Here is a 25727-nt window from a genome sequence, read left to right as displayed (position 1 = left end):
TGCCTTTGTGCAAGTCTTTCTGTTACTGGTCTGTTTTTACAGTTAAATGAATTAGCATTCTTACCTTCACGCTGTGTCCATCTCAACTGCATGCTCGAGAGAACAAAAACCACACCACGATGCCAGTAAAGCGTCACACCCGTGTCCGATATGTGATTGTCAGATGAAAAAATACCCTACAGTACTATGACTATAGTGGCCATTAAGAGTTTGCTTCCGTGACTTGTTTGTCATCGGCCTTAAGCACATTACTAAAAACAAAAAAATAAAGATCTAATTTGCACCCCTGGTGGTGAAATGTATCAAAATCAGGGTGATCCAAAAAAAGAGGGATGTTATAAATTGATTGTGTCGGTTTTAAAAGTGCTCGCCCTCTGGCCAATATATGAAATAACAAGTGTGTGTAAAAATTTGAAGTGCTCCCCCTCTGGCCAACATATGTAATAACAAATTGATAAATGCGCCCCCTTTGGCCAAATTAATAAAAACAATTAAATAAATATGTACATAGAGACATACTGTAATAACTTGAAGTAAATAATGAAGATTAAAAACCAATTACAAACAAAAAAATTCAACATGTTTTTTTTTACGAAAAGCTTACCTTTTTTTATATTTGCATAGTATGTATATATAATTAATGTTGTAAATACAAATCTTTACTGTATATATCTAGAAGGAGTGGTCTTAAAGTGGTAGGTTTCAGGCTTGTCCCTGACAGTTTGGTCTATGTCTTAGTTTTTCCTCTCCATTTGTCTTTGGTTCCTGTCAGCACTCTTGGTTCTGTTTCCTGTTTGTCTCCCTGAGTGCTGTGTATCCTCAGTTGTAGCTGATTGGCACCTGGCCACACCTGGTGTCAATCAGCCCGCTCCTATTTTTACCTGCTTTTGTCCTCCAGTCAGGGCTGGATTATTGTGTTGTATTGTCGCTCCTGTCGTGTTGTGTCAATATCAGTTCTACTTGTCGTTCCTACTGGTCGTGTCATTGCAGCGTAGCGGTAAGCTATATTCGGTAGCTGTTTGTAGCTTACTGTTTTTTGTTCCCTGCTTCCAGTTTGTTTGTTCATAGCCAAGTTTGTTATCCGCGCCTTTTGTCAGTACCCTTTTGTTTGTTCTTGTTTTAGTATTTTAATTCAATCATGTTTTCCTATTCAATGCCTGCTTCCTTCGCTGCATCTTGGGGTTCGTCACAAACTAACTTTGGCAGAAGGCATTTTTAGGAGGTCTCAAGAAGGTCAGAAGTACAAGTATGTGTGTGTGCTACCTATGTGCGCCATGTGCTCTGTAAGCATCCGCGCTGCAGTTGCTGGATCCATTGTGGTCCTTCTGGAAGCAAAACACCAGAGGAGAAGAAGAAGATTGTAAGGTTCTGCACGGTTCCGCAGGTTCTACCTGTTGCTCGGGTTGCGGCGGCTGCTGCGGCGCCCCGTTTAGTCGGGGGTGCTGCCACTGAGTGGTGCCGGTGGGAACGTGCCAATAGTACGTCCCCGTGGAGTCTTTGATGGTCCTCCAGCCAGAGGGGAGGTCCTGGTCCAGTAGCAGGTTCTGGTCGGTCCAGATGTTGTCTATAAAAGGCAAGTCCAGCACTTCAGTGAGGGCCGAGCCAGCATGCACTTATGGCTTTGATAGTGTCACCTGATCACATCGTCAATCACACTGCTGAACAGGAAGTCAGCAACGAGGAAGTGCTTGAATTATTAATGAAAACTTTCCCTTGTCTTTAAATGTTTTATATTGTAATGTAAGGAGGACACATTTACCATTTTGTAGTATTAGGAAGACATATTTACCATCATGTGGTATTAGGAAGACATATTTACCATCATGTGGTATTAGGAAGACATATTTACCATCATGTGGTATAGGGGGACATATTTCCCATTACTTTATAGTATGAGGAGGACCTATTTACCATCATGTAGTATAGGGGGACATATTTATCATTACATTATAGTATGAGGAGGACATATTTACCATCACATTATAGTATGAGGAGGACATATTTACCATCATGTAGTATAGGGGGACATATTTACCATCACATTATAGTATGAGGAGGACATATTTACCATCATGTAGTATAGGGGGATATATTTATCATTATATTATAGAATGAGAAGGACATATTTACCATTGTGTCGTATGAGGAGGACATATTCAACATCCTGTAGTATAAGGGGGACATATTTACCATCGCATTATAGTGTGAGGAGGACATATTTACCATCAAGTAGTATAGGGGGACATATTTACCATCACATTATAGTATGAGGAGGACATATTTACCATCATGTGGTATAGGAGGACATATTTACAATTATGTAATATGAGGAAGACATATTTACTATCATGTAGTATAGGGGGACATATTTTCCATCACATTATGGTATGAGGAGGACATATTTACCATCATGTAGTACAGGGGGACATATTTACCATTACATTATAGTATGAGGAGGACATATTTACCATGATGTGGTATTAGGGAGACATATTTACCAATACATTATAGTATGAGGAGGACATATTTACCATCATGTGGTATTAGGAAGACATATTTACCATCATGTGGTATCGGGGGACATATTTACCATCATGTCATATGAGGAAGACATATTCAACATCCCATAGTATAAGGGCGACATATTTACCATTACATTATAGTATGAGGAGGACATATTTACCATCATGTAGTATCGGGGGACATATTTACCATCATGTCATATGAGGAAGACATATTCAACATCCCATAGTATAAGGGGGACATATTTACTATTACATTATAGTATGAGGAGGACATATTTACCATCATATAGTATTGGGGGACATATTTTCCATCAAGTAGTATAGGGGGACATATTTACCATCACATTATAGTATGAGAAGGACATATTTACCGTCATGTAGTACAGGGGGACATATTTACAATTATTTAATATGAGGAGGACATATTTACCATCATGTAGAATAGGGGGACATATTTACCATTACATTATAGTATGAGGAAGACAAATTTACCATGATGTGGTATTAGGGAGACATATTTCCCATTACATTATAGTATGAGGAGGACATATTTACCATCATGTCGTATGAGGACATATTCAACATCCTGTAGTTTAGGGGGACATATTTACCATTACATTATAGTATGAGGAGGACATATTTACCATGATGTGGTATTAGGGAGACATATTTACCAATACATTATAGTATGAGGAGGACATATTTACCATCATGTGGTATCGGGGGACATATTTACCATCATGTCATATGAGGAAGACATATTCAACATCCCATAGTATAAGGGCGACATATTTACCATTACATTATAGTATGAGGAGGACATATTTACCATCATATGGTATTGGGGGACATATTTTCCATCAAGTAGTATAGGGGGACATATTTACCATCACATTATAGTATGAGGAGGACATATTTACCGTCATGTAGTACAGGGGGACATATTTACAATTATTTAATATGAGGAGGACATATTTACCATCATGTCATATGAGGAGGACATATTCAACATCCCATAGTATAAGGGCGACATATTTACCATTACATTATAGTATGAGGAGGACATATTTACCATCATATAGTATTGGGGGACATATTTTCCATCAAGTAGTATAGGGGGACATATTTACCATCACATTATAGTATGAGGAGGACATATTTACCGTCATGTAGTACAGGGGGACATATTTACAATTATTTAATATGAGGAGGACATATTTACCATCATGTAGAATAGGGGGACATATTTACCATTACATTATAGTATGAGGAAGACAAATTTACCATGATGTGGTATTAGGGAGACATATTTCCCATTACATTATAGTATGAGGAGGACATATTTACCATCATGTCGTATGAGGACATATTCAACATCCTGTAGTTTAGGGGGACATATTTACCATTACATTATAGTATGAGGAGGACATATTTACCACTATGTCGTACAAGGAGGACATATTTACCATCATATAGAATAAGGGAGACATACTTACCATTACATTATAGTATGAGGAAGACATATTTACCATCATGTAGTATAGGGGGACATATTTACCATTACATTATAGTATGAGGAGGACATATTTACCATCATGTAGTATAGGGAGACATATTTATCATTATATTATAGAATGAGAAGGACATATTTACCATTTTGTCGTATGAGGAAGACATATTGAACATCCTTTAGTACAAGGGGGACATATTTACCATCACGTTATAGTATGAGGAGGACATATTTACCATCATGTGGTATAGGGGGACATATTTACCATTACTTTACAGTATGATGAGGACATATTTACCATCATGTGGTATGAGGAGGACATATTTACCATCATGTAGAAAAGGAAGACATATTTACCATTACATTATAGTATGAGGAGGACATATTTACCATCATGTGGTATAGGGGGACATATTTACCATCATGTGGTATGAGGAGGACATATTTACCATCATGTAGAAAAGGAAGACATATTTACCATTACATAATAGTATGAGGAGGACATATTTACCATTACATTTTAGTATGAGGAGGACATATTTACCATCGTGTAGAAAAGGGGGACATATTTATAATTACATTATAGAATAAGGAGGACATATTTACCATTACATTATAGTATGAGGAGGACATATTTACCATCATGTGGTATGAGGAGGACATATTTACCATCATGTAGAAAAGGAAGACATATTTACCATTACATAATAGTATGAGGAGGACATATTTACCATTACATTTTAGTATGAGGAGGATATATTTACCATCGTGTAGAAAAGGGGGACATATTTATAATTACATTATAGAATAAGGAGGACATATTTACCATTATGTTGTATAGGGGGACATATTTACCATCGCATTATAGTATGAAGAGGACATAAGGACATATTTACCACCATGTAGTATTGGGGGATATATTTTCCATCAAGTAGTATAGGGGGACATATTTTCCATCAAGTAGTATAGGGGGACATATTTACCATCACATTATAGTATGAAGAGGACATAAGGACATATTTACCACCATGTAGTATTGGGGGATATATTTTCCATCAAGTAGTATAGGGGGACATATTTACCATCACATTATAGTATGAGGAGGACATAAGGACATATTTACCATCATATAGTATTGGGGGACATATTTTCCATCAAGTAGTATAGGGGGACATATTTACCATCACATTATAGTATGAGGAGGACATAAGGACATATTTACCGTCATGAAGTATTGGGGAACATATTTTCCATTATGTAGTATAGGAGGACATATTTACCATCACATTATAGTATGAGGAGGACATAAGGACATATTTACCGTCATGAAGTATTGGGGAACATATTTTCCATTATGTAGTATAGGAGGACACATTTACCATCACATTATAGTATGAGAAGGACATATTTACCATCAAGTAGTATAGGGGGACATATTTACCATCACATTATAGTACAAGGAGGACATATTTACCATCATGTAGTATAGGAGGACATATTTACCATCACATTATAGTATGAGGAGGACATAAGGACATATTTACCATCATGAAGTATTGGGGAACATATTTTCCATTATGTAGTATAGGAGGACATATTTTCCATCACATTATAGTATAAGGAGGACATAAGGACATATTTACTACCATGTAGTATAGGGGGACATATTTACCATCACAGTATAGTATGAAGAGGACATAAGGACATATTTACCACCATGTAGTATAGGGGGACATATTTACCATCACAGTATAGTATGAAGAGGACATAAGGACATATTTACCACCATGTAGTATAGGAGGACACATTTACCATCACATTATAGTATTAAAAGGACATATTTACCATCATGTAATACAGGAGGACACATTTACCATCACATTGTAGTATGAGAAGGACATATTTACCATTATGTTGTATAGGGGGACATATTTACCATCGCATTATAGTATGAGGAGGACATAAGGACATATTTACCACCATGTAGTATTGGGGGATATATTTTCCATCAAGTAGTATAGGGGGATATATTTTCCATCAAGTAGAATAGGGGGACATATTTACCATCACAGTATAGTATGAAGAGGACATAAGGACATATTTACCACCATGTAGTATAGGAGGACACATTTACCATCACATTTTAGTATTAAAAGGACATATTTACCATCATGTAATACAGGAGGACACATTTACCATTACATAATAGTATGAGGAGGACATATTTACCATTATGTAGTATAGGGGGACATATTTACCATCGCATTATAGTATGAAGAGGACATAAGGACATATTTACCACCATGTAGTATTGGGGGATATATTTTCCATCAAGTAGAATAGGGGGACATATTTACCATCACATTATAGTATGAGGAGGACATAAGGACATATTTACCGTCATATAGTATTGGGGGACATATTTTCCATCAAGTAGTATAGGGGGACATATTTACCGTTACATTATAGTATGAGGAGGACATATTTACCATCATGTGGTATGAGGAGGACATATTTACCATCATGTAGAAAAGGAAGACATATTTACCATTACATAATAGTATGAGGAGGACATATTTACCATTACATTTTAGTATGAGGAGGATATATTTACCATCGTGTAGAAAAGGGGGACATATTTATAATTACATTATAGAATAAGGAGGACATATTTACCATTATGTTGTATAGGGGGACATATTTACCATCGCATTATAGTATGAAGAGGACATAAGGACATATTTACCACCATGTAGTATTGGGGGATATATTTTCCATCAAGTAGTTTAGGGGGACATATTTTCCATCAAGTAGTATAGGGGGACATATTTACCATCACATTATAGTATGAAGAGGACATAAGGACATATTTACCACCATGTAGTATTGGGGGATATATTTTCCATCAAGTAGAATAGGGGGACATATTTACCATCACATTATAGTATGAGGAGGACATAAGGACATATTTACCATCATATAGTATTGGGGGACATATTTTCCATCAAGTAGTATAGGGGGACATATTTACCATCACATTATAGTATGAGGAGGACATAAGGACATATTTACCGTCATGAAGTATTGGGGAACATATTTTCCATTATGTAGTATAGGAGGACATATTTACCATCACATTATAGTATGAGGAGGACATAAGGACATATTTACCGTCATGAAGTATTGGGGAACATATTTTCCATTATGTAGTATAGGAGGACACATTTACCATCACATTATAGTATGAGAAGGACATATTTACCATCAAGTAGTATAGGGGGACATATTTACCATCACATTATAGTACAAGGAGGACATATTTACCATCATGTAGTATAGGAGGACATATTTACCATCACATTATAGTATGAGGAGGACATAAGGACATATTTACCATCATGAAGTATTGGGGAACATATTTTCCATTATGTAGTATAGGAGGACATATTTTCCATCACATTATAGTATAAGGAGGACATAAGGACATATTTACTACCATGTAGTATAGGGGGACATATTTACCATCACAGTATAGTATGAAGAGGACATAAGGACATATTTACCACCATGTAGTATAGGGGGACATATTTACCATCACAGTATAGTATGAAGAGGACATAAGGACATATTTACCACCATGTAGTATAGGAGGACACATTTACCATCACATTATAGTATTAAAAGGACATATTTACCATCATGTAATACAGGAGGACACATTTACCATCACATTGTAGTATGAGAAGGACATAAGGACATATTTACCATCATATTGTAGTACAAGGAGGACATATTTAACATCATGTCGTATAGGATGACACATTTACCATCACATCATGAGGAGGACATAAGGACATATTTACCATCATATAGTATTGGGGGACATATTTTCCATCAAGTAGTATAGGGGGACATATTTACCATCACATTATAGTATGAGAAGGACATATTTACCATCATGTAGTATAGGGGGACATATATACCATCACATTATATTATGAGGAGGACATAAGGACATATTTACCACCACATCATGAGGAGGACATAAGGACATACTTACCATCACAGTTGACGATGATGATGGCCAGCATGTAGTCCTTGCCCATCATGGCTCCGCCCTCCTTGTGTGTACCAATCAGCTGCTTGCCCTCCAACACACACACCACACACACACACACACTCATAGAAAGTCCTTCAAGCCTCTTCTTCTGTCTGTCTTTTTGTCTCCACGGCAACGCATCGGTCTTCTCTTCCTCTGTGTCTTCTTCCTTCCACTGATGGAGACACTAGGACACTCCCTCCCTCTCCTCTCCTCCCCCCAGCGATGACGTCAGCAGTGGCCCGCACTGGCTCCTCCTCCTGATGACGTCATCACAACAGAACTCCTTTGGGGTTTTGTTTAGGAAAATTCTGAGGGGAAAATTAAAGATTAAAAATTAAAAAAAAAAGCTCAGTCGGTAGACTTCCTCGTCAAAAATATCCAACGGTGACATTATCTACAATAAAATAAACGTAAAACGTTCCGACGTTTCCGGCAGTAATAATTTCCATTCACCAAACATTTTAAAATTGACACTAAAATTACACCAAAATAATAAAGTGTGCTTTTAATTACGACATAAAAATAACGGAAGACGAGAAGAATTTAGTGGTCAAAAATCAGTTACGCTATAAATTGGTAGCCATGACGTCATCATTACGCGCCAGCCGCCGGAAATAAAACCTCTTTTTTTTGTAGCCTTTAAATAAACTAAACTGCGTCTTTAACATTTAATAAACTTTTTATTCATTCCAATATTCCATCATGGAGGACATGTACGTCAAACCAGGTAGGAGAAAATATCTTTATTGTTTGTAATGTCATGTTGTATTCCGTCAAGTTTAGTGCTAACTAGCGCGACACGTCACCGTCGATTATAAACTATAAATCTATATATTTATAAATCGTAAGGGCATAAAATAGCTTTCTGGTATTTGTTTTTAAAACTAATATGCCTGTTTGGAAATACGATACGGTAATATAACAACCTTTTAATATAAAGTGGCAGTAAAAGCTGTAACAAGTTCATAAACAATGCCCTACAATGTACAACTAATATAATAGTAACTATAATATATTACTATGATAATACAGTGTATGTACATACAGTAATATTGTAATGTACATGCACATTAGAGTAATATTGTAATGTATACTTCTACACTATATTCCATCCATCGCCTTCCGCTAATCCGAGGTCGAGTCGCGGGGGCAGCAGCCTAAGCAGGAAAGCCCAGCCTTTCCTTTCCCCAGCCACTTCGTCCAGCTTTTCCCAGGGGATCCCGAGGCGTTCCCAGGCCAGTTCGCAGCAGAGTGTGTACACCAGGGGTCACCAACGCTGTGCCCGCGGGCACCAGGTAGCCCGTAAGGACCAGATGAGTCGCCCGCTGGCCTGTTCTAAAAATATCTCAAATAGCAGCACTTACCAGTGAGTTGCCTCTATTTTTTAAATGTTATTTATTTACGAGCAAGTTGGTCTCGCTTGGCTCGACATTTTTAATTCTAAGAGAGACAAAACTCAAATAGAATTTGAAAATCCAAGAAAATATTATAAAGGCTTGTCTTCACTTGTTTAAATAAATTCATTTATTTTTTTACTTTGCTTCTTATAACATTCAGAAAGACAATTTTAGAGAAAAAATACAACCTTAGAAATGATTTTAGGATTTTTAAACACATATACCTTTTTACCTTTTAAATTCCTTCCTCTTCTTTCCTGACAATTTGAATCAATGTTCAAGTATTTTTTTTTTTATTGTAAAGAATAATAAATACATTTTAATTTAATTCTTCATTTTAGCTTCTGTTTTTTCGACAAAGAATATTTGTGAAATATTTCTTCAAACTTATTATGATTAAAATTAAAAAAATTATTCTGGCAAATCTAGAAAATTTGTAGAATCAAATTTAAATCGTATTTCAAAGTCTTTTGAATTTCTTTTAAAAATGTTGTTCTGGAAAATCTAGAAGAAATAATGATTTGTCTTTGTTAGAAATATAGCTTGATGCAATTTGTTATATATTCTAACAAAGTGCAGATTGGATTTTAATCTATTTAAAAAATGTCATCAAAGTTCTAAAATTAATCTTAATCAGTAAAAATGACTAATGATGTTCCATAAATTCTTTTTTATTTTTTTCAAAAATATTCAAATTACCTAGTTTTTATTTTTATTTTTTGCGGTTGAATTTTGAATTTTAAAGAGTCGAAATCTAAGATGAACTATGTTTCAAAATTTTATTTTTATTTTTTTTGGGGTTTTCTCCGCTTTTAAACCGTTCAGTTAAGTGTTTTTTTCATCATTTATTCTCAACAAAAAACCTTCCGTAAAATAAAATAAAAATGTACGATGGAATGACAGACAGAAATACCCATTTTTTCATATATAGAGATGTATTTATTAAAGGTAAATTGAGCAAATTGGCTATGTCTGGCAATTTATTTAAGTGTGTATCAAACTGGTAGCCCTTCGCATTAATCAGTACCCAAGAAGTAGCTCTTGGTTTTAAAAAGGTTGGTGACCCCTGCTGTACACTATATTGCCAAAAGTATTTGGCCACCTGCTCTGACTCACATATGAACTTGAAGCCCTATCCCATTCCTAACCCATAGTGTTCAATATGATGTGAGTCCACCTTTTGCTGCTATTACAGCTTCAAATCTTCTGGGAAGGCTGTCCACAAGGTTGCGGAGTGGATTTAGAGGAATTTTCCACCATTCTTCCAAAAGCGCATTGGAGATGTTGGTCGAAAAGGCCTGGCTCTTGGTCTCAGTTCTTATTAATCCCAAAGGTGTTCTATCGGGTTCAAGTCAGGACTCTGTGCAGGCCAGTCAAGTTCACCCACATCGGACTATGTCGTCCATGTCTTTATGGACTTTGTTTTGTGCACTGGTGCATAGTCATATTGGAAGAGGTATGAGCCCGCTCCAAACTGTTCCCACGAGGTTGGGAGAATGGAATTGTCCAATATGTTTTGATATCCATTCAAAGTTCCTTTCACTGGAACTAAGGGGCCAAGTCCAATTCCTTGAAAAACAACCCCACGCCATAAGTCCTCCTCCACCAAATTTCACACTCGGCGCAATGCATTCCGAAATGTTCTGTTACCCTGGCAACCTCCAAACCCAAACTCGTCCATCAGATTGTCAGATGGAAAAGCGTGATTCATCACTCCAGAAAACGCGTCTCCACTGCTCTAGAATCCAGTGCTTTACACCACTGCATCCCACGCTTTGCATTGGACTTGGCGATGCACGGCTTAGATGCAGCTGCTCGGCCATGGAAACCCATTCCACGAAGCTCTCTGCGTACTGTACGTGGGCTAATTGGAAGGTCACATGAAGTTTGGAGCAGAAAGTCTTTGCACTATGCGCTTTCAGCATCCGCTGACCCCTCCCTGTCAGTTTGCGTGGCCTACCACTTGGTGGCTGAGTTGCTGTTGTTCCCAAAATCTTCCATGTTCTTATAGTAAAGTTGACTTTGGAATATTTAGGAGCTGCTCTAGAGTCCACTGGCGACGTGCTTTACACCAGTGCATCCGACGCTTTGCATTGGACTAGGCGATGCACGGCTTAGATGCAGCTGCTCGGCCATGGAAACCCATTCCACGAAGCTCTCTGCGTACTGTAGGTGGGCTAATTGGAAGGTCACATGAAGTTTGGAGCAGAAAGTCTTTGCACTATGCGCTTTCAGCATCCGCTGACCCCTCCCTGTCAGTTTGCGTGGCCTACCACTTGGTGGCTGAGTTGCTGTTGTTCCAAAATCTTCCATGTTCTTATAATAAAGTTGACTTTGGAATATTTAGGAGCTGCACTAGAGTCCACTGGCGAAGTGCTTTACACCACTGCATCCGACGCTTTGCATTGGACTAGGCGATGTACGGCTTAGATGCAGCTGCTCGGCCATGGAAACCCATTCCACGAAGCTCTCTGCGTACTGTAGGTGGGCTAATTGGAAGGTCACATGAAGTTTGGAGCAGAAAGTCTTTGCACTATGCGCTTTCAGCATCCGCTGACCCCTCCATGTCAGTTTGTGTGGCCTACCACTTGGTGGCTGAGTTGCTGTTGTTCCCAAAATCTTCCATGTTCTTATAATAAAGTTAACTTTGGAATATTTAGGAGCGAGGACATTTCAGGTGCACAGCTGGCATCCTACGACAGTTCCACGCTGGAAATCACTGAGAGCGGCTCATTTTTTCACTAATGTTTGTAGCAACAGTCTCCATGCCTAAATGCTTGATTTTACACACCTGTGATTAGAACACCTGATTTGATCATTTGGATGGGTGGCCAAATACATTTGCCAATATAGTGTATATTAGAGTAGTATTAAAATGTAGATAGTACACTACATTAGTATTGTATAAGACAGCTAATGTTTTTATTTGCGACAATATTCTTAATATTTTTAGATGTTGACACTCATCCGCCTTTTGCTCTGGAACAAATATTTCCGATGGTGTGTCATCACGCCTGATTTGTGTTGTCTAGGCAACCAGGAACGAGGATGGAACGACCCACCGCAGATGTCGTACGGCCTGCAGATGGCCCGAGGACCACAGAAGAACCTTCTGAACAAAAGAGCAGCGCTGCCTGGTGAGACAACATGAACCCGCACTTGTGTTGTATTGAGTTGACTGGGATATTCCTTTTGAGTGAAGAAAGACGGTAAATAAGGTAAAGTATGCAGTGTTAGTACATAGTTGGATTGAAAACATTTAAAGAAAGATGAGCTGAGAATTTTCTAGTAAGTCCACTATCATCAGCTGTTGTCTTTAACCCGGTGGCCTCACAGGTGTGGCGCCACCCCCCAAGACTCCTCAAGCCAGTCCTCCAAGTGCACCCCCCTCTTGTGGTGTAGCCCCGCCTCCTACAGGTAAGGCTTTTCTGGTGTTCTGGTGGAATCGCTGTGAGTAGTATTGATCAAGGGTTTAAAGGCCTACTGAAAGCCACTACTACCGACAGCGCAGTCTGATAGTTTATATATCTATGAGGAAATATTAACATTGCAACACATGCCAATACGGCCTTTTTAGTTTGCTAAATTGCAATTTTGAATTTCGCGCGGAAGTATCATGCTAAAACGTCGCGGTATGATGATGCATTGTAGAGGACATTTTGTTCCAGCACCATTCCCAGCTATAAGTCATCTGTTTTTATCGCATAATTCCACAGTATTATGGACATCTGTGTTGCTGAATCTTTTGCCATTTGTTCAATGAATAATGGAGACGTCAAAGAAGAAAGCTGTAGGTGGGAAGCGGCGTATCGCGGCCGCCTTTAGCAACAGAAACACACAAACACAGACGGTGTTTCATTGTTTGCATTCCCGAAAGATGACGATCAAGCTTTACTATGGAACAGAGATGTCAAGCGAACACGGTTGGATTGGACCACACACACAAAGTACAGCGTATTATGCAGCGATCATTTCTGATAATGATCAAGCCAGGAGCCGGCAAGCTGATAACTGTGCTAAGATAGCGTGAAACAACATCAAGAAATAAGAGACTGGTAAAGTTTTAAGAAGTGTAGATGCAAGGAGATGTGAACATGAAGTAAATAATTAGATTAATAAGAGTTATAAAGAGGATAATGTTACAGCAACTGTTAATGAGTCAGCATTGTCACAGTCAGTACACCACATGCACAATAAGAGAACCCTCAGATCGATCCATGAATTGGTGGCGTCGATACAAAGTGTGGTATAATGTATAATGCATAGGTTCCTTTTTGACTGTACTTGAATGTATAATAGACTGTATTTATATTATTCACATGTAAATAATGCTGTATAATAGACTATTTATTTATTCACATGTGAATAATGCTGTATAATGGACTGTATTTACATTAGTCACATGTGAATAATGTTGTATGATAGACTATTTACATCAGTCACATGTGAATAATGCTTTATAATAGATCATATTTGTATTATTCGCATGTGAATAATACTGTATAATAGACTGTATTTATATTATTCACATGTGAATAATGCTGTATAATAGACTATTTATATTATTCACATGTGAATAATGCAGTATGATAGACTATTTACATTAGTCACATGTGAATAATGCAGTATAATAGACTGTATTTATATTATTCACATGTGAATAATGCTGTATAATAGACTGTATTTACATTAGTCACATGTGAATAATGCTGTATAATAAACTGTATTTATATTAGTCACGTGAATAATGCTGTATAATACTGTATTTATATTATTCACATGTGAATAATGCTGCATAATAGACTGTATTTATATTATTCACATGTGAATAATGCAGTATAATAGACTGTATTTATATTATTCACATGTGAATAATGCTGTATAATAGACTATTTACATTAGTCACATGTGAATAATGCTGTATAATAAACTGTATTTATATTAGTCACGTGAATAATGCTGTATAATACTGTATTTATATTATTCACATGTGAATAATGCTGCATAATAGACTGTATTTATATTATTCACATGTGAATAATGCTGTATAATAGACTGTATTTATATTATTCACATGTGAATAATGCTGTATAATAGACGGTATTTATATTAGTCACATGTGAATAATGCTGTATAATAGATTGGATTTGTATTATTCCCATGTGAATAATGCTGTATAATAGACTGTATTTGTATTATTTACATGTAAATAAATAAATAAATGGGTTGTACTTGTATAGCGCTTTTCTACCTTCAAGGTACTCAAAGCGCTTTGACACTACTTCCACATTTACCCATTCACACACACATTCACACACTGATGGAGGGAGCTGCCATGCAAGGCGCCAACCAGCAACCATCAGGAGCAAGGGTGAAGTGTCTTGCTCAGGACACAACGGACGTGACGAGGTTGGTTCTAGGTGGATTTGAACCAGTGTCCCTCGGGTTGCGCACGGTCACTTTCCCACTGCGCCACGCCGTCCCTAATGAATAATTCTGTATAATAGACTGTATTTATATTATTCACATGTGAATGATGCAGTATGATGGACTATTTACATTAGTCACATGGGAATAATGCTGTATAATAAACTGTATTTATATTAGTCATGTGAATAATGCTGTATAATACTGTATTTATATTATTCACATGTGAATGTTGCTGCATAATAGACTGTATTTATATTATTCACATGTGAATAATGCTGTATAATAGACTATTTATATTATTCACATGTGAATAATGCTGTACAATAGACTGTATTATATTATTCACATGTAAATAATGCTGTATAATAGACTGTATTGATATCATTCACATGTGAATAATGCTGTATTATAGACTGTATTTATATTATTCACATGTGAATAATGCTGTATAATAGACTGTATTTATATTATTCACATGTGAATAATCCTGTATAATAGACTGTATTTATATTAGTCACATGTGAATAATGCAGTATAATAGACTGTATTTATATTATTCACATGTGAATAATGCTGTATAATAGACTATTTACATTAGTCACATGTGAATAATGCTGTATAATAGACTGTATTTATATTAGTCACATGTGAATAATGCTGTATAATTGATTGGATTTGTATTATTCCCATGTGAATAATGCTGTATAATAGACTGTATTTGTATTATTTACATGTGAATAATTCTGTATAATAGACTGTATTTATATTATTCACATGTGAATAATGCAGTATGATGGACTATTTACATTAGTCACATGGGAATAATGCTGTATAATAAACTGTATTTATATTAGTCATGTGAATAATGCTGTATAAATCTGTATTTATATTATTCACATGTGAATGTTGCTGCATAATAGACTGTTTTTATATTATTCACATGTGAATAATGCTGTATAATAGACTATTTATATTATTCACATGTGAATAATGCTGTACAAATAGACTGTATTATATTATTCACATGTAAATAATGCTGTATAATAGACTGTATTGATATCATTCACATGTGAATAATGCTGTATTATAGACTGTATTTATATTATTCACATGTGAATAATGCTGTATAATAGACTGTATTTACATTAGTCACATGTGAATGATGCAGTATGATGGACTATTTACATTAGTCACATGGGAATAATGCTGTATAATAAACTGTATTTATATTAGTCATGTGAATAATGCTGTATAATACTGTATTTATATTATTCACATGTGAATGTTGCTGCATAATAGACTGTATTTATATTATTCACATGTGAATAATGCTGTATAATAGACTATTTATATTATTCACATGTGAATAATGCTGTACAATAGACTGTATTATATTATTCACATGTAAATAATGCTGTATAATAGACTGTATTGATATCATTCACATGTGAATAATGCTGTATTATAGACTGTATTTATATTATTCACATGTGAATAATGCTGTATAATAGACTGTATTTATATTATTCACATGTGAATAATCCTGTATAATAGACTGTATTTATATTAGTCACATGTGAATAATGCAGTATAATAGACTGTATTTATATTATTCACATGTGAATAATGCTGTATAATAGACTATTTACATTAGTCACATGTGAATAATGCTGTATAATAGACTGTATTTATATTAGTCACATGTGAATAATGCTGTATAATTGATTGGATTTGTATTATTCCCATGTGAATAATGCTGTATAATAGACTGTATTTGTATTATTTACATGTGAATAATTCTGTATAATAGACTGTATTTATATTATTCACATGTGAATAATGCAGTATGATGGACTATTTACATTAGTCACATGGGAATAATGCTGTATAATAAACTGTATTTATATTAGTCACATGTGAATAATGCTGTATAATTGATTGGATTTGTATTATTCCCATGTGAATAATGCTGTATAATAGACTGTATTTGTATTATTTACATGTGAATAATTCTGTATAATAGACTGTATTTATATTATTCACATGTGAATAATGCAGTATGATGGACTATTTACATTAGTCACATGGGAATAATGCTGTATAATAAACTGTATTTATATTAGTCATGTGAATAATGCTGTATAAATCTGTATTTATATTATTCACATGTGAATGTTGCTGCATAATAGACTGTTTTTATATTATTCACATGTGAATAATGCTGTATAATAGACTATTTATATTATTCACATGTGAATAATGCTGTACAATAGACTGTATTATATTATTCACATGTAAATAATGCTGTATAATAGACTGTATTGATATCATTCACATGTGAATAATGCTGTATTATAGACTGTATTTATATTATTCACATGTGAATAATGCTGTATAATAGACTGTATTTACATTAGTCACATGTGAATGATGCAGTATGATGGACTATTTACATTAGTCACATGGGAATAATGCTGTATAATAAACTGTATTTATATTAGTCATGTGAATAATGCTGTATAATACTGTATTTATATTATTCACATGTGAATGTTGCTGCATAATAGACTGTATTTATATTATTCACATGTGAATAATGCTGTATAATAGACTATTTATATTATTCACATGTGAATAATGCTGTACAATAGACTGTATTATATTATTCACATGTAAATAATGCTGTATAATAGACTGTATTGATATCATTCACATGTGAATAATGCTGTATTATAGACTGTATTTATATTATTCACATGTGAATAATGCTGTATAATAGACTGTATTTATATTATTCACATGTGAATAATCCTGTATAATAGACTGTATTTATATTAGTCACATGTGAATAATGCAGTATAATAGACTGTATTTATATTATTCACATGTGAATAATGCTGTATAATAGACTATTTACATTAGTCACATGTGAATAATGCTGTATAATAGACTGTATTTATATTAGTCACATGTGAATAATGCTGTATAATTGATTGGATTTGTATTATTCCCATGTGAATAATGCTGTATAATAGACTGTATTTGTATTATTTACATGTGAATAATTCTGTATAATAGACTGTATTTATATTATTCACATGTGAATAATGCAGTATGATGGACTATTTACATTAGTCACATGGGAATAATGCTGTATAATAAACTGTATTTATATTAGTCATGTGAATAATGCTGTATAAATCTGTATTTATATTATTCACATGTGAATGTTGCTGCATAATAGACTGTTTTTATATTATTCACATGTGAATAATGCTGTATAATAGACTATTTATATTATTCACATGTGAATAATGCTGTACAATAGACTGTATTATATTATTCACATGTAAATAATGCTGTATAATAGACTGTATTGATATCATTCACATGTGAATAATGCTGTATTATAGACTGTATTTATATTATTCACATGTGAATAATGCTGTATAATAGACTGTATTTACATTAGTCACATGTGAATAATGCTGTATAATAGACTGTATTTATATTAGTCACATGTGAATAATGCTGTATAATGGATTGGATTTGTATTATTCCCATGTGAATAATGCTGTATAATAGACTGTATTTGTATTATTTACATGTGAATAATTCTGTATAATAGACTGTATTTATATTATTCACATGTGAATAATGCAGTATGATGGACTATTTACATTAGTCACATGGGAATAATGCTGTATAATAAACTGTATTTATATTAGTCATGTGAATAATGCTGTATAAATCTGTATTTATATTATTCACATGTGAATGTTGCTGCATAATAGACTGTTTTTATATTATTCACATGTGAATAATGCTGTATAATAGACTATTTATATTATTCACATGTGAATAATGCTGTACAATAGACTGTATTATATTATTCACATGTAAATAATGCTGTATAATAGACTGTATTGATATCATTCACATGTGAATAATGCTGTATTATAGACTGTATTTATATTATTCACATGTGAATAATGCTGTATAATAGACTGTATTTACATTAGTCACATGTGAATAATGCTGTATAATAGACTGTATTTACATTAGTCACATGGGAATAATGCTGTATAATACTGTATATATATTATTCACATTCGAATAATGCTGTATAATCGACTGTATTTACATTAGTCATATGTGAATAATGCTGTATAATAGACTGTATTTATATTATTCACATGTGAATAAGGCTGTATAATAGACTGTATTTATATTCACATTTGAATAATGCTGTATAATAGACTGTATTTATATTATTCACATGTGAATAATGCTGTATAATAGACTGTATTTATATTCACATTTGAATAATGCTGTATAACAGACTGTATTTTTATTATTCACATGTAAAAAAATATCTAAGTGTTTATTGTGAGCGAACTGTGGCGCTGAATTTCCCCCAGGGATCAATAAAGTACTTTCTATTCTATCTATTCTATTCAAGTATGAGTAAATGATCGATACTTCAGTGACTAGATTGATATTTTTTTTCTCAAAATAATTTTCTTATTGTTTGATTTTATTTTTACATATTATGGGAATAATTCCGGGAACACAGGAGGACTTTGAGCTCAAAAAGCAAATGATTGAAAAGAGTAGATCTGATTATTTTTGGGGATTGTATGTATTAAATGCAGTGTGAAACACGGTCAAGTCCAAATGGACCACGTTCCAGACCCTAAGCATGAATTTTTGGGGATATTTTGGTGACCAACTCATGTCACCCACAGCCCGCCTGGCTGGCTGGATGGCCACGCCTCCTGCTGCTGCAAGGCCAATGAAGAGTCCGGGTGACGACGACGGCGGCCAATCCGAGGGTGAGCCCTACGTGGAGGGCGTGGTCCAGGTGCTCCAGCAAGCCCTGGCTGCGTGCAGACGTGAAGTCACAGTGAGTTGCAAGCAAATGTCAATCAATCAATTATAAACTGTCTATCAATCAATAAGAAAGTGTCCTTCAATCAATAATAACGTGTCGATCAATCTATAACAAAGTCAATCATCAATGATAAATGCTCAATCAGTTGATAATTAAGTGTATATAAATAGATATTAAATTTTCACTCAATCGATAATAATGTGTCAATCAATAAAATATCAAAATTAAAAATGAACTGTCAATCAATCTGTGATAAAAAATCTTAATCAATTATAAAGGTTCAATCAAAAAAGTGTAAATTTAATCGGTGATGGTGTCAATTAATCAATAAGAAGAAGTGTGTATAATTTAATATTACATTTTCAATCAATCGGGCTTCACGGTGGCAGAGGGGTTAGTGCGTCTGCCTCACAATACGAAGGTCCTGCAGTCCTGGGTTCAAATCCAGGCTCGGGATCTTTCTGTGTGGAGTTTGCATGTTCTCCCCGTGAATGCGTGGGTTCCCTCCGGGTACTCCGGCTTCCTCCCACTTCCAAAGACATGCACCTGGGGATAAGTTGATTGGCAACACTAAATTGGCCCTAGTGTGTGAATGTGAGTGTGAATGTTGTCTGTCTATCTGTGTTGGCCCTGCGATGAGGTGGCGACTTGTCCAGGGTGTACCCCGCCTTCCGCCCGATTGTAGCTGAGATAGGCGCCAGAAAGGGAATAAGCGGTAGAAAATGGATGGATGGATTTTCAATCAATCGATAATAAAGTGTCAATCAATTGATAGTAAAGTGTCAATCCATTAATAATAATGACTCAGTCAATAATAAAATGTCAATCAATCTATGCTAAAATGTCAATCAATCGATGGTAAAGTTTCAGTCAACAATAACGTGTTAATCGGTGATAAAGTGTCAATAAATCGATAAAATGTCAACCAATAATAAAGTGTCAATCGATGATAAAGTATCAATAAATCGATAATAAAGTGTCAACCAATAATAAAGTGTCAATCGATGATAAAGTGTCAAAAAAATCGATAATAAAGTGTCAACCAATAATAAAGTGTCAATCGATGATAAAGTGTCAAAAAAATCAATAAGTGTCAACCAAAAATAGTGTCAATCGATGATAAAGTGTCAATAAATCGATAATAAAGTGTCAACCAATAATAAAGTGTCAATCGATGATAAAGTGTCAAAAAAATCGATAATAAAGTGTCAACCAATAATAAAGTGTCAATCGATGATAAAGTGTCAATAAATCGATAATAACGTGTCAACCAGCAATAAAGTGTCAATCAACAATAAAGTGTCAATCGATGATAAAGTGTCAATAAATCGATAATAAAGTGTCAACCAATGATAAAGTGCCAATCGATGATAAAGTGTCAAAAAAATCGATAATAAAGTGTCAACCAATAATAAAGTGTCAATCGATGATAAAGTGTCAATAAATTGATAATAAAGTGTCAATCGATGATAAAGTGTCAATTGATAATAAAGTATCAATCGATGATAAAGTGTCAAAAAAATCGATAATAAAGTGTCAACCAATAATAAAGTGTCAATTGATAATAAAGTATCAATCGATGATAAAGTGTCAAAAAAATCGATAATAAAGTGTCAACCAATAATAAAGTGTCAATCGATGATAAACTGTCAATAAATTGATAATAAAGTGTCAACCAAAAATAAAGTGTCAATCGATGATAAAGTGTCAATAAATCGATAATAAAGTGTCAAACAATAATAGTGTCAATCGATGATAAAGTGTCAATAAATCGATAATAAAGTGTCAACCGATAATAAAGTGTCAATCGATTAAAGTGTCAATAAATCGATAATAAAGTGGCAACCAATAATAAAGTGTCAATTGATAATAAAGTATCAATCGATGATAAAGTATCAATCAATAATAAGGTGTACATCAGTCGCTAATACATTTTCAATCAATAAGGTTTCAATCAATCAATAAGTGTCCATCAATTGATAATAAAGTAGATGGATAGAAAGATAATACATTTCCAATCAATAAGGAATCAATCCATAACAGTGTCCGTCAATCGATAATAAAGTGTCCATTAATTGATAAAAGAATGTCCATCAATCAATAATAAAGTCTTCCTCAATTGTTAATAAAATGCCAATCAATCAATAATAAAGTGTCAATCAATTGTTGATAGTGTCCAATAATCTATAATAAAGTGGCAATCGATGATAGCGTTAATCAATAAATAATAAAGTGCCCATCAATCAATAATAAAGTGGCAATCAATTGATAATGAAGTGTCAATCAATCAATAATAAAATTGAAATCGATAATGTGTCAATCAAATGATGATAAATTCTCAATCAATTGATAAGAAAGTGTCCAATAATCAATAATCACACATTTGAATAAATGTTTGCACCTTTTTGCAGCCTCAGGTGTGTAGTGACGTGGAAAAGAGACTCCGCCTCTTTCAGGACAGTTGGACTCTACTGAGTCTCCCTGTGAGGAGACGCATGAAGTCATTGTCTCTAGGTGACCTGTCTGTCTTTTTTCTTTTGTTGTCCATCTCTTTTTGTCTTCTTGTTTGTGTCTTGTTGTCTGTCTGTCTCTTCTTTATATTTTGTTGTTGTCTTGTTCTCTGTATTTTCTCTTCTGTTGTCTGTCTCTTGTTGCCTTTTTCTTTTGTTGTATTTGTCTTGTTGTCTTTGTCCTGGTCCGTCTTTTGTTGTCTGTCTCTTGTTGTCTTGTTTTTTTGTTCTCTTTTTGTCTTCTTTGTCTTTTCTCTTCTCTTGTTGTCTGTCTCTTGTTGTTGTCTGTGTCTTGTTCTCCGTCTTTTGTTGTCTTCTCCGTCTTGTCTACTTTGCTGTTGTCTTTCTCCTGTTGTCTTGATGATTTCTGTCTCTTGTTGTTGTCTATCTCTTGTTGTCTGTGTCTTGTTGTCCGTCTCTTGTTTTATTCTCTGTCTTGCCTAATTTGTTCTTGTCTGTCTCCTGTTGTCTATCTCTTGTCGTATTGTTGTTGTTTGTGTCTTGTTGTCTGTCTTTTGTTGTCTTTTCTGTTGTTTCTACTTTGTCATTGTCTATTTCCTGGTTTCTTGTTGTTGTCTGTCTCTTATTGTGTTCTCTGTCTTTTCTCTTCTGTTGTTGTCTGTCTCTTGTTGTCTTGTTGTTGTCGGTGTCTTGTTTTCTTCTCTGTCTTGTCTACTTTGTTCTTGTCTGTCTCCTGTTGTCTATCTCTTGTTGTCTTGTTGTTGTCTTTGTCTTGTCTGTCTTTTGCTGTCTTCTCTGTTTTTTCTACTTTGTCGTTGTCTGTTTGCTGTTGTCTTGTTGTTGTCTGTCTCTTGTTGTGTTCTCTATCTTTTCTCTTCCGTTGTTGTCCATCTTTTGTTGCATTGTTGGTTTTTGTCTTGTTGTTGTCCGTCTCCTGTTGTCTTTTTGTCTGTCTCTTGTTGTCTTCTCTGTCTTTTCTCTTCTGTTGTTGTCTGTCTCTTGTTGTCTTGTTGTTTGTTTTTTGTTGTCTGTGTCTTGTCCGTCTTTTGTTGTCTTCTCCGTCTTTTATACTTTGCTGTTGTCTGTCTCCTGTTGTGTTGATGTTTTCTGTCTCTTGTTGTTGTCTATCTCTCGTTGTCTGTGTCTTGTTGTCCGTTTTTTGTTTTATTCTTTTTCTTGTCTACTTTCTTCTTGTCTTTCTTTTGTTGTCTTGTTCTTTTCTGTGTCTTGCTGTCTGTCTCTTGTTGTGTTCTCTGTCTTTTCTCCTCTGTTGTTGTTTGTCTCTTGTTGTCTTGTTGTTGTATGTGTCTTATTTTCTTCTCTGTCTTGTCTACTTTATTTTTGTCTGTCTCCTGTTGTCTATCTTATGTTGTCTTGTTGTTGTGTCTGTCTTTTGTTGTCTTCTCTGTCTTTTCTACTTTGTCGTTGTCTGTTTGCTGTTGTCTTGTTGTTGTCTGTCTCTTGTGTTCTCTGTCTTTTCTCTTCCGTTGTTGTCCGTCTTCTTTTTGTCTTGTTGGTGTTTGTCTTGTTGTTGTCTGTCTCCTGTTGTCTTGTTGTCTGTCTTTTGTTGTCTTCTCTGTCCTTTCGATTTGGTTGTTGGTTGTCTCTTATCTGTCTCTGTTTGTCTTGTTGGTTTTTTGTTGTATGTGTCTTGTTGTCCGTCTTTCGTTGTCTTCTCCGTCTTTTCTACTTTGCTGTTGTCTGTCTCTTGTTGTCTTGATGTTTTCTGTCTCTTGTTGTTGTCTTTCTCTTGTTGTCTTGTTGTTTTCTGTTTCTTGTTGTCTATCTCTTTTTGTCTTGTTGTCTGTCTTTTGTTTTATTCTCTGTCTTGTCTACTTTGTTCTTTTCTTGTCAGTCTCTTGTTGTCTTGTTGTTGTGTCTGTCTTTTGTTGTCTTCTCTGTCTTTTCTACTTTGTCGTTGTCTGTTTGCTGTTGTCTTGTTGTTGTCTGTCTCTTGTTGTGTTCTCTGTCTTTTCTCTTCTGTTGTTGTCTTGTTGTTTGTTTTTTGTTGTATGTGTCTTGTTGTCCGTCTTTCGTTGTCTTCTCCGTCTTTTCTACTTTGCTGTTGTCTGTCTCCTGTTGTCTTGATGTTTTCTGTCTCTTGTTGTTGTCTATCTCTTGTTTGCTTGATGTTTTCTATCTCTTGTTGTCTATATATCGTTTTGTCTTGTCTGACTTTTGTTTTATTCTCTGTCTTGTCTACTTTGTTCTTTTCTTGTCTGTCTCTCGTTGTCTTGTTGTTGTCTGTGTCTTGTTGTTGTCTGTCTCTTGTTGTGTTCTCTGTCTTTTCTCTTCTGTTGTTGTCTGTCTCTTGTTGTTTGTTTTTTGTTGTCTGTGTCTTGTTGTCCGTCTTTCGTGGTCTTCTCCGTCTTTTCTACTTTGCTGTTGTCTGTCTCCTGTTGTCTTGATGTTTTCTGTCTCTTGTTGTCTATATCGTTTTGTCTTGTTGTCTGACTTTTGTTTTATTCTCTGTCTTGTCTACTTTGTTCTTTTCTTGTCTGTCTCTTGTTGTGTTCTCTGTCTTTTCTCTTCTGTTGTTGTCTGTCGCTTGTTGTCTTGTTGGTGTTTGTCTTGTTGTTGTCTGTCTCGTTGTTGTCAGTCTCTTGTTATGTCTTTTGTTGTCTTCTCTGTCTTTTCGATTTTGTTGTTGTGTGTCTCTTGTTTTCTGTCTCTTGTCTGTCTCTTGTTGTCTTTTTGTTTGTTTCTTGTTGCCTGTCTCTTGTGGTCCAGTTGTCTGTCTTTTGTATGTTGTTGTATTTTTCTTTTTGTCTTGTTTGTTCTTTCTGTCTCATCTGCCTCTTATGTATTATTTTCCTGTCTTCTTGATGTTTCTATTTGCCGTGACAGTCTTGTCCGTGTGTCCAGAGCTGCAGGCTGGTAGGTGGGACCGGGCCGATGAGCTCCACCGCTCCCTGATGGTAGATCATGTGACCGAGGTGAGCCAATGGATGGTCGGTGTGAAGCGACTCATCGCCGAGACCAGAAAACTTAGTCCGGAAGCTTTAGAAGTGCTTAAGGACTCTGAAGGACCAACACTGGACTCTTCACAGAATGACATGTTGCACTCGTGATGTCATCGCACACTCCATGTTTTCAAAACCAAAGCAGCGAGGTCAAAGGTCGCTTTTGTCTGTGTGCTGTTGAAAGTCGTTCATCACTAAAAGGACATCTGACAAAATGAAAACGCTTCTCCAAATATGTCTTCTGTCGTTAGTGGCCGCAGTGACGTCATGTGACCAGTAGGAGGCAGCAAGGGTTCCTTGGTAAAGATCATAAACATGTGACCTCAAGTGGATTTCAGCCAATAAGAGATGCTCTTTTGTTATTTGGAGCAAAGGTGTGCGTGATGCTCTTGTGGGGTTTGGACCTGGCTTGGTACCAGCCTGGCACCATCTTGC

General features: G+C 35.2%; 2 protein-coding genes across 2 annotated transcripts in view; one reads left to right on the top strand and one right to left on the bottom strand.

Annotated features, from left to right (window-relative positions):
• Positions 1-8339, bottom strand: part of apbb3 (amyloid beta (A4) precursor protein-binding, family B, member 3) — a 17648-nt gene extending 9309 nt beyond the window's left edge. Inside the window, exons 1-3 of the mRNA XM_061891520.1 lie at positions 8096-8339; positions 1392-1564; positions 1264-1325 (exon numbers count right to left, since the gene is read on the bottom strand). Of these exons, the coding sequence (XP_061747504.1) occupies positions 1264-1325; positions 1392-1564; positions 8096-8219 (359 nt within the window). The 5' untranslated portion in view covers positions 8220-8339. The remainder of the gene's footprint in view (positions 1-1263; positions 1326-1391; positions 1565-8095) is intronic.
• A 366-nt stretch (positions 8340-8705) lies between these two features.
• On the top strand, positions 8706-25525 carry sra1 (steroid receptor RNA activator 1). The gene is made up of 6 exons (XM_061891521.1): positions 8706-8864; positions 12567-12671; positions 12871-12951; positions 19713-19870; positions 22270-22372; positions 25195-25525. The coding sequence occupies exons 1-6, from the start codon at positions 8840-8842 to the stop codon at positions 25398-25400; spliced, it is 678 nt and encodes a 225-aa protein (XP_061747505.1). The 5' UTR covers positions 8706-8839; the 3' UTR covers positions 25401-25525.
• Positions 25526-25727: the final 202 nt, after the last annotated feature.

This window comes from Nerophis ophidion, linkage group LG28 (genome assembly GCF_033978795.1).
Source record: "Nerophis ophidion isolate RoL-2023_Sa linkage group LG28, RoL_Noph_v1.0, whole genome shotgun sequence".
In the NCBI taxonomy this organism is placed as follows: Eukaryota; Metazoa; Chordata; class Actinopteri; order Syngnathiformes; family Syngnathidae; genus Nerophis; species Nerophis ophidion.
The sequence above is the reverse complement of the archived record's forward strand: the minus strand, read 5'-3'. Positions and strand labels throughout refer to the sequence as shown.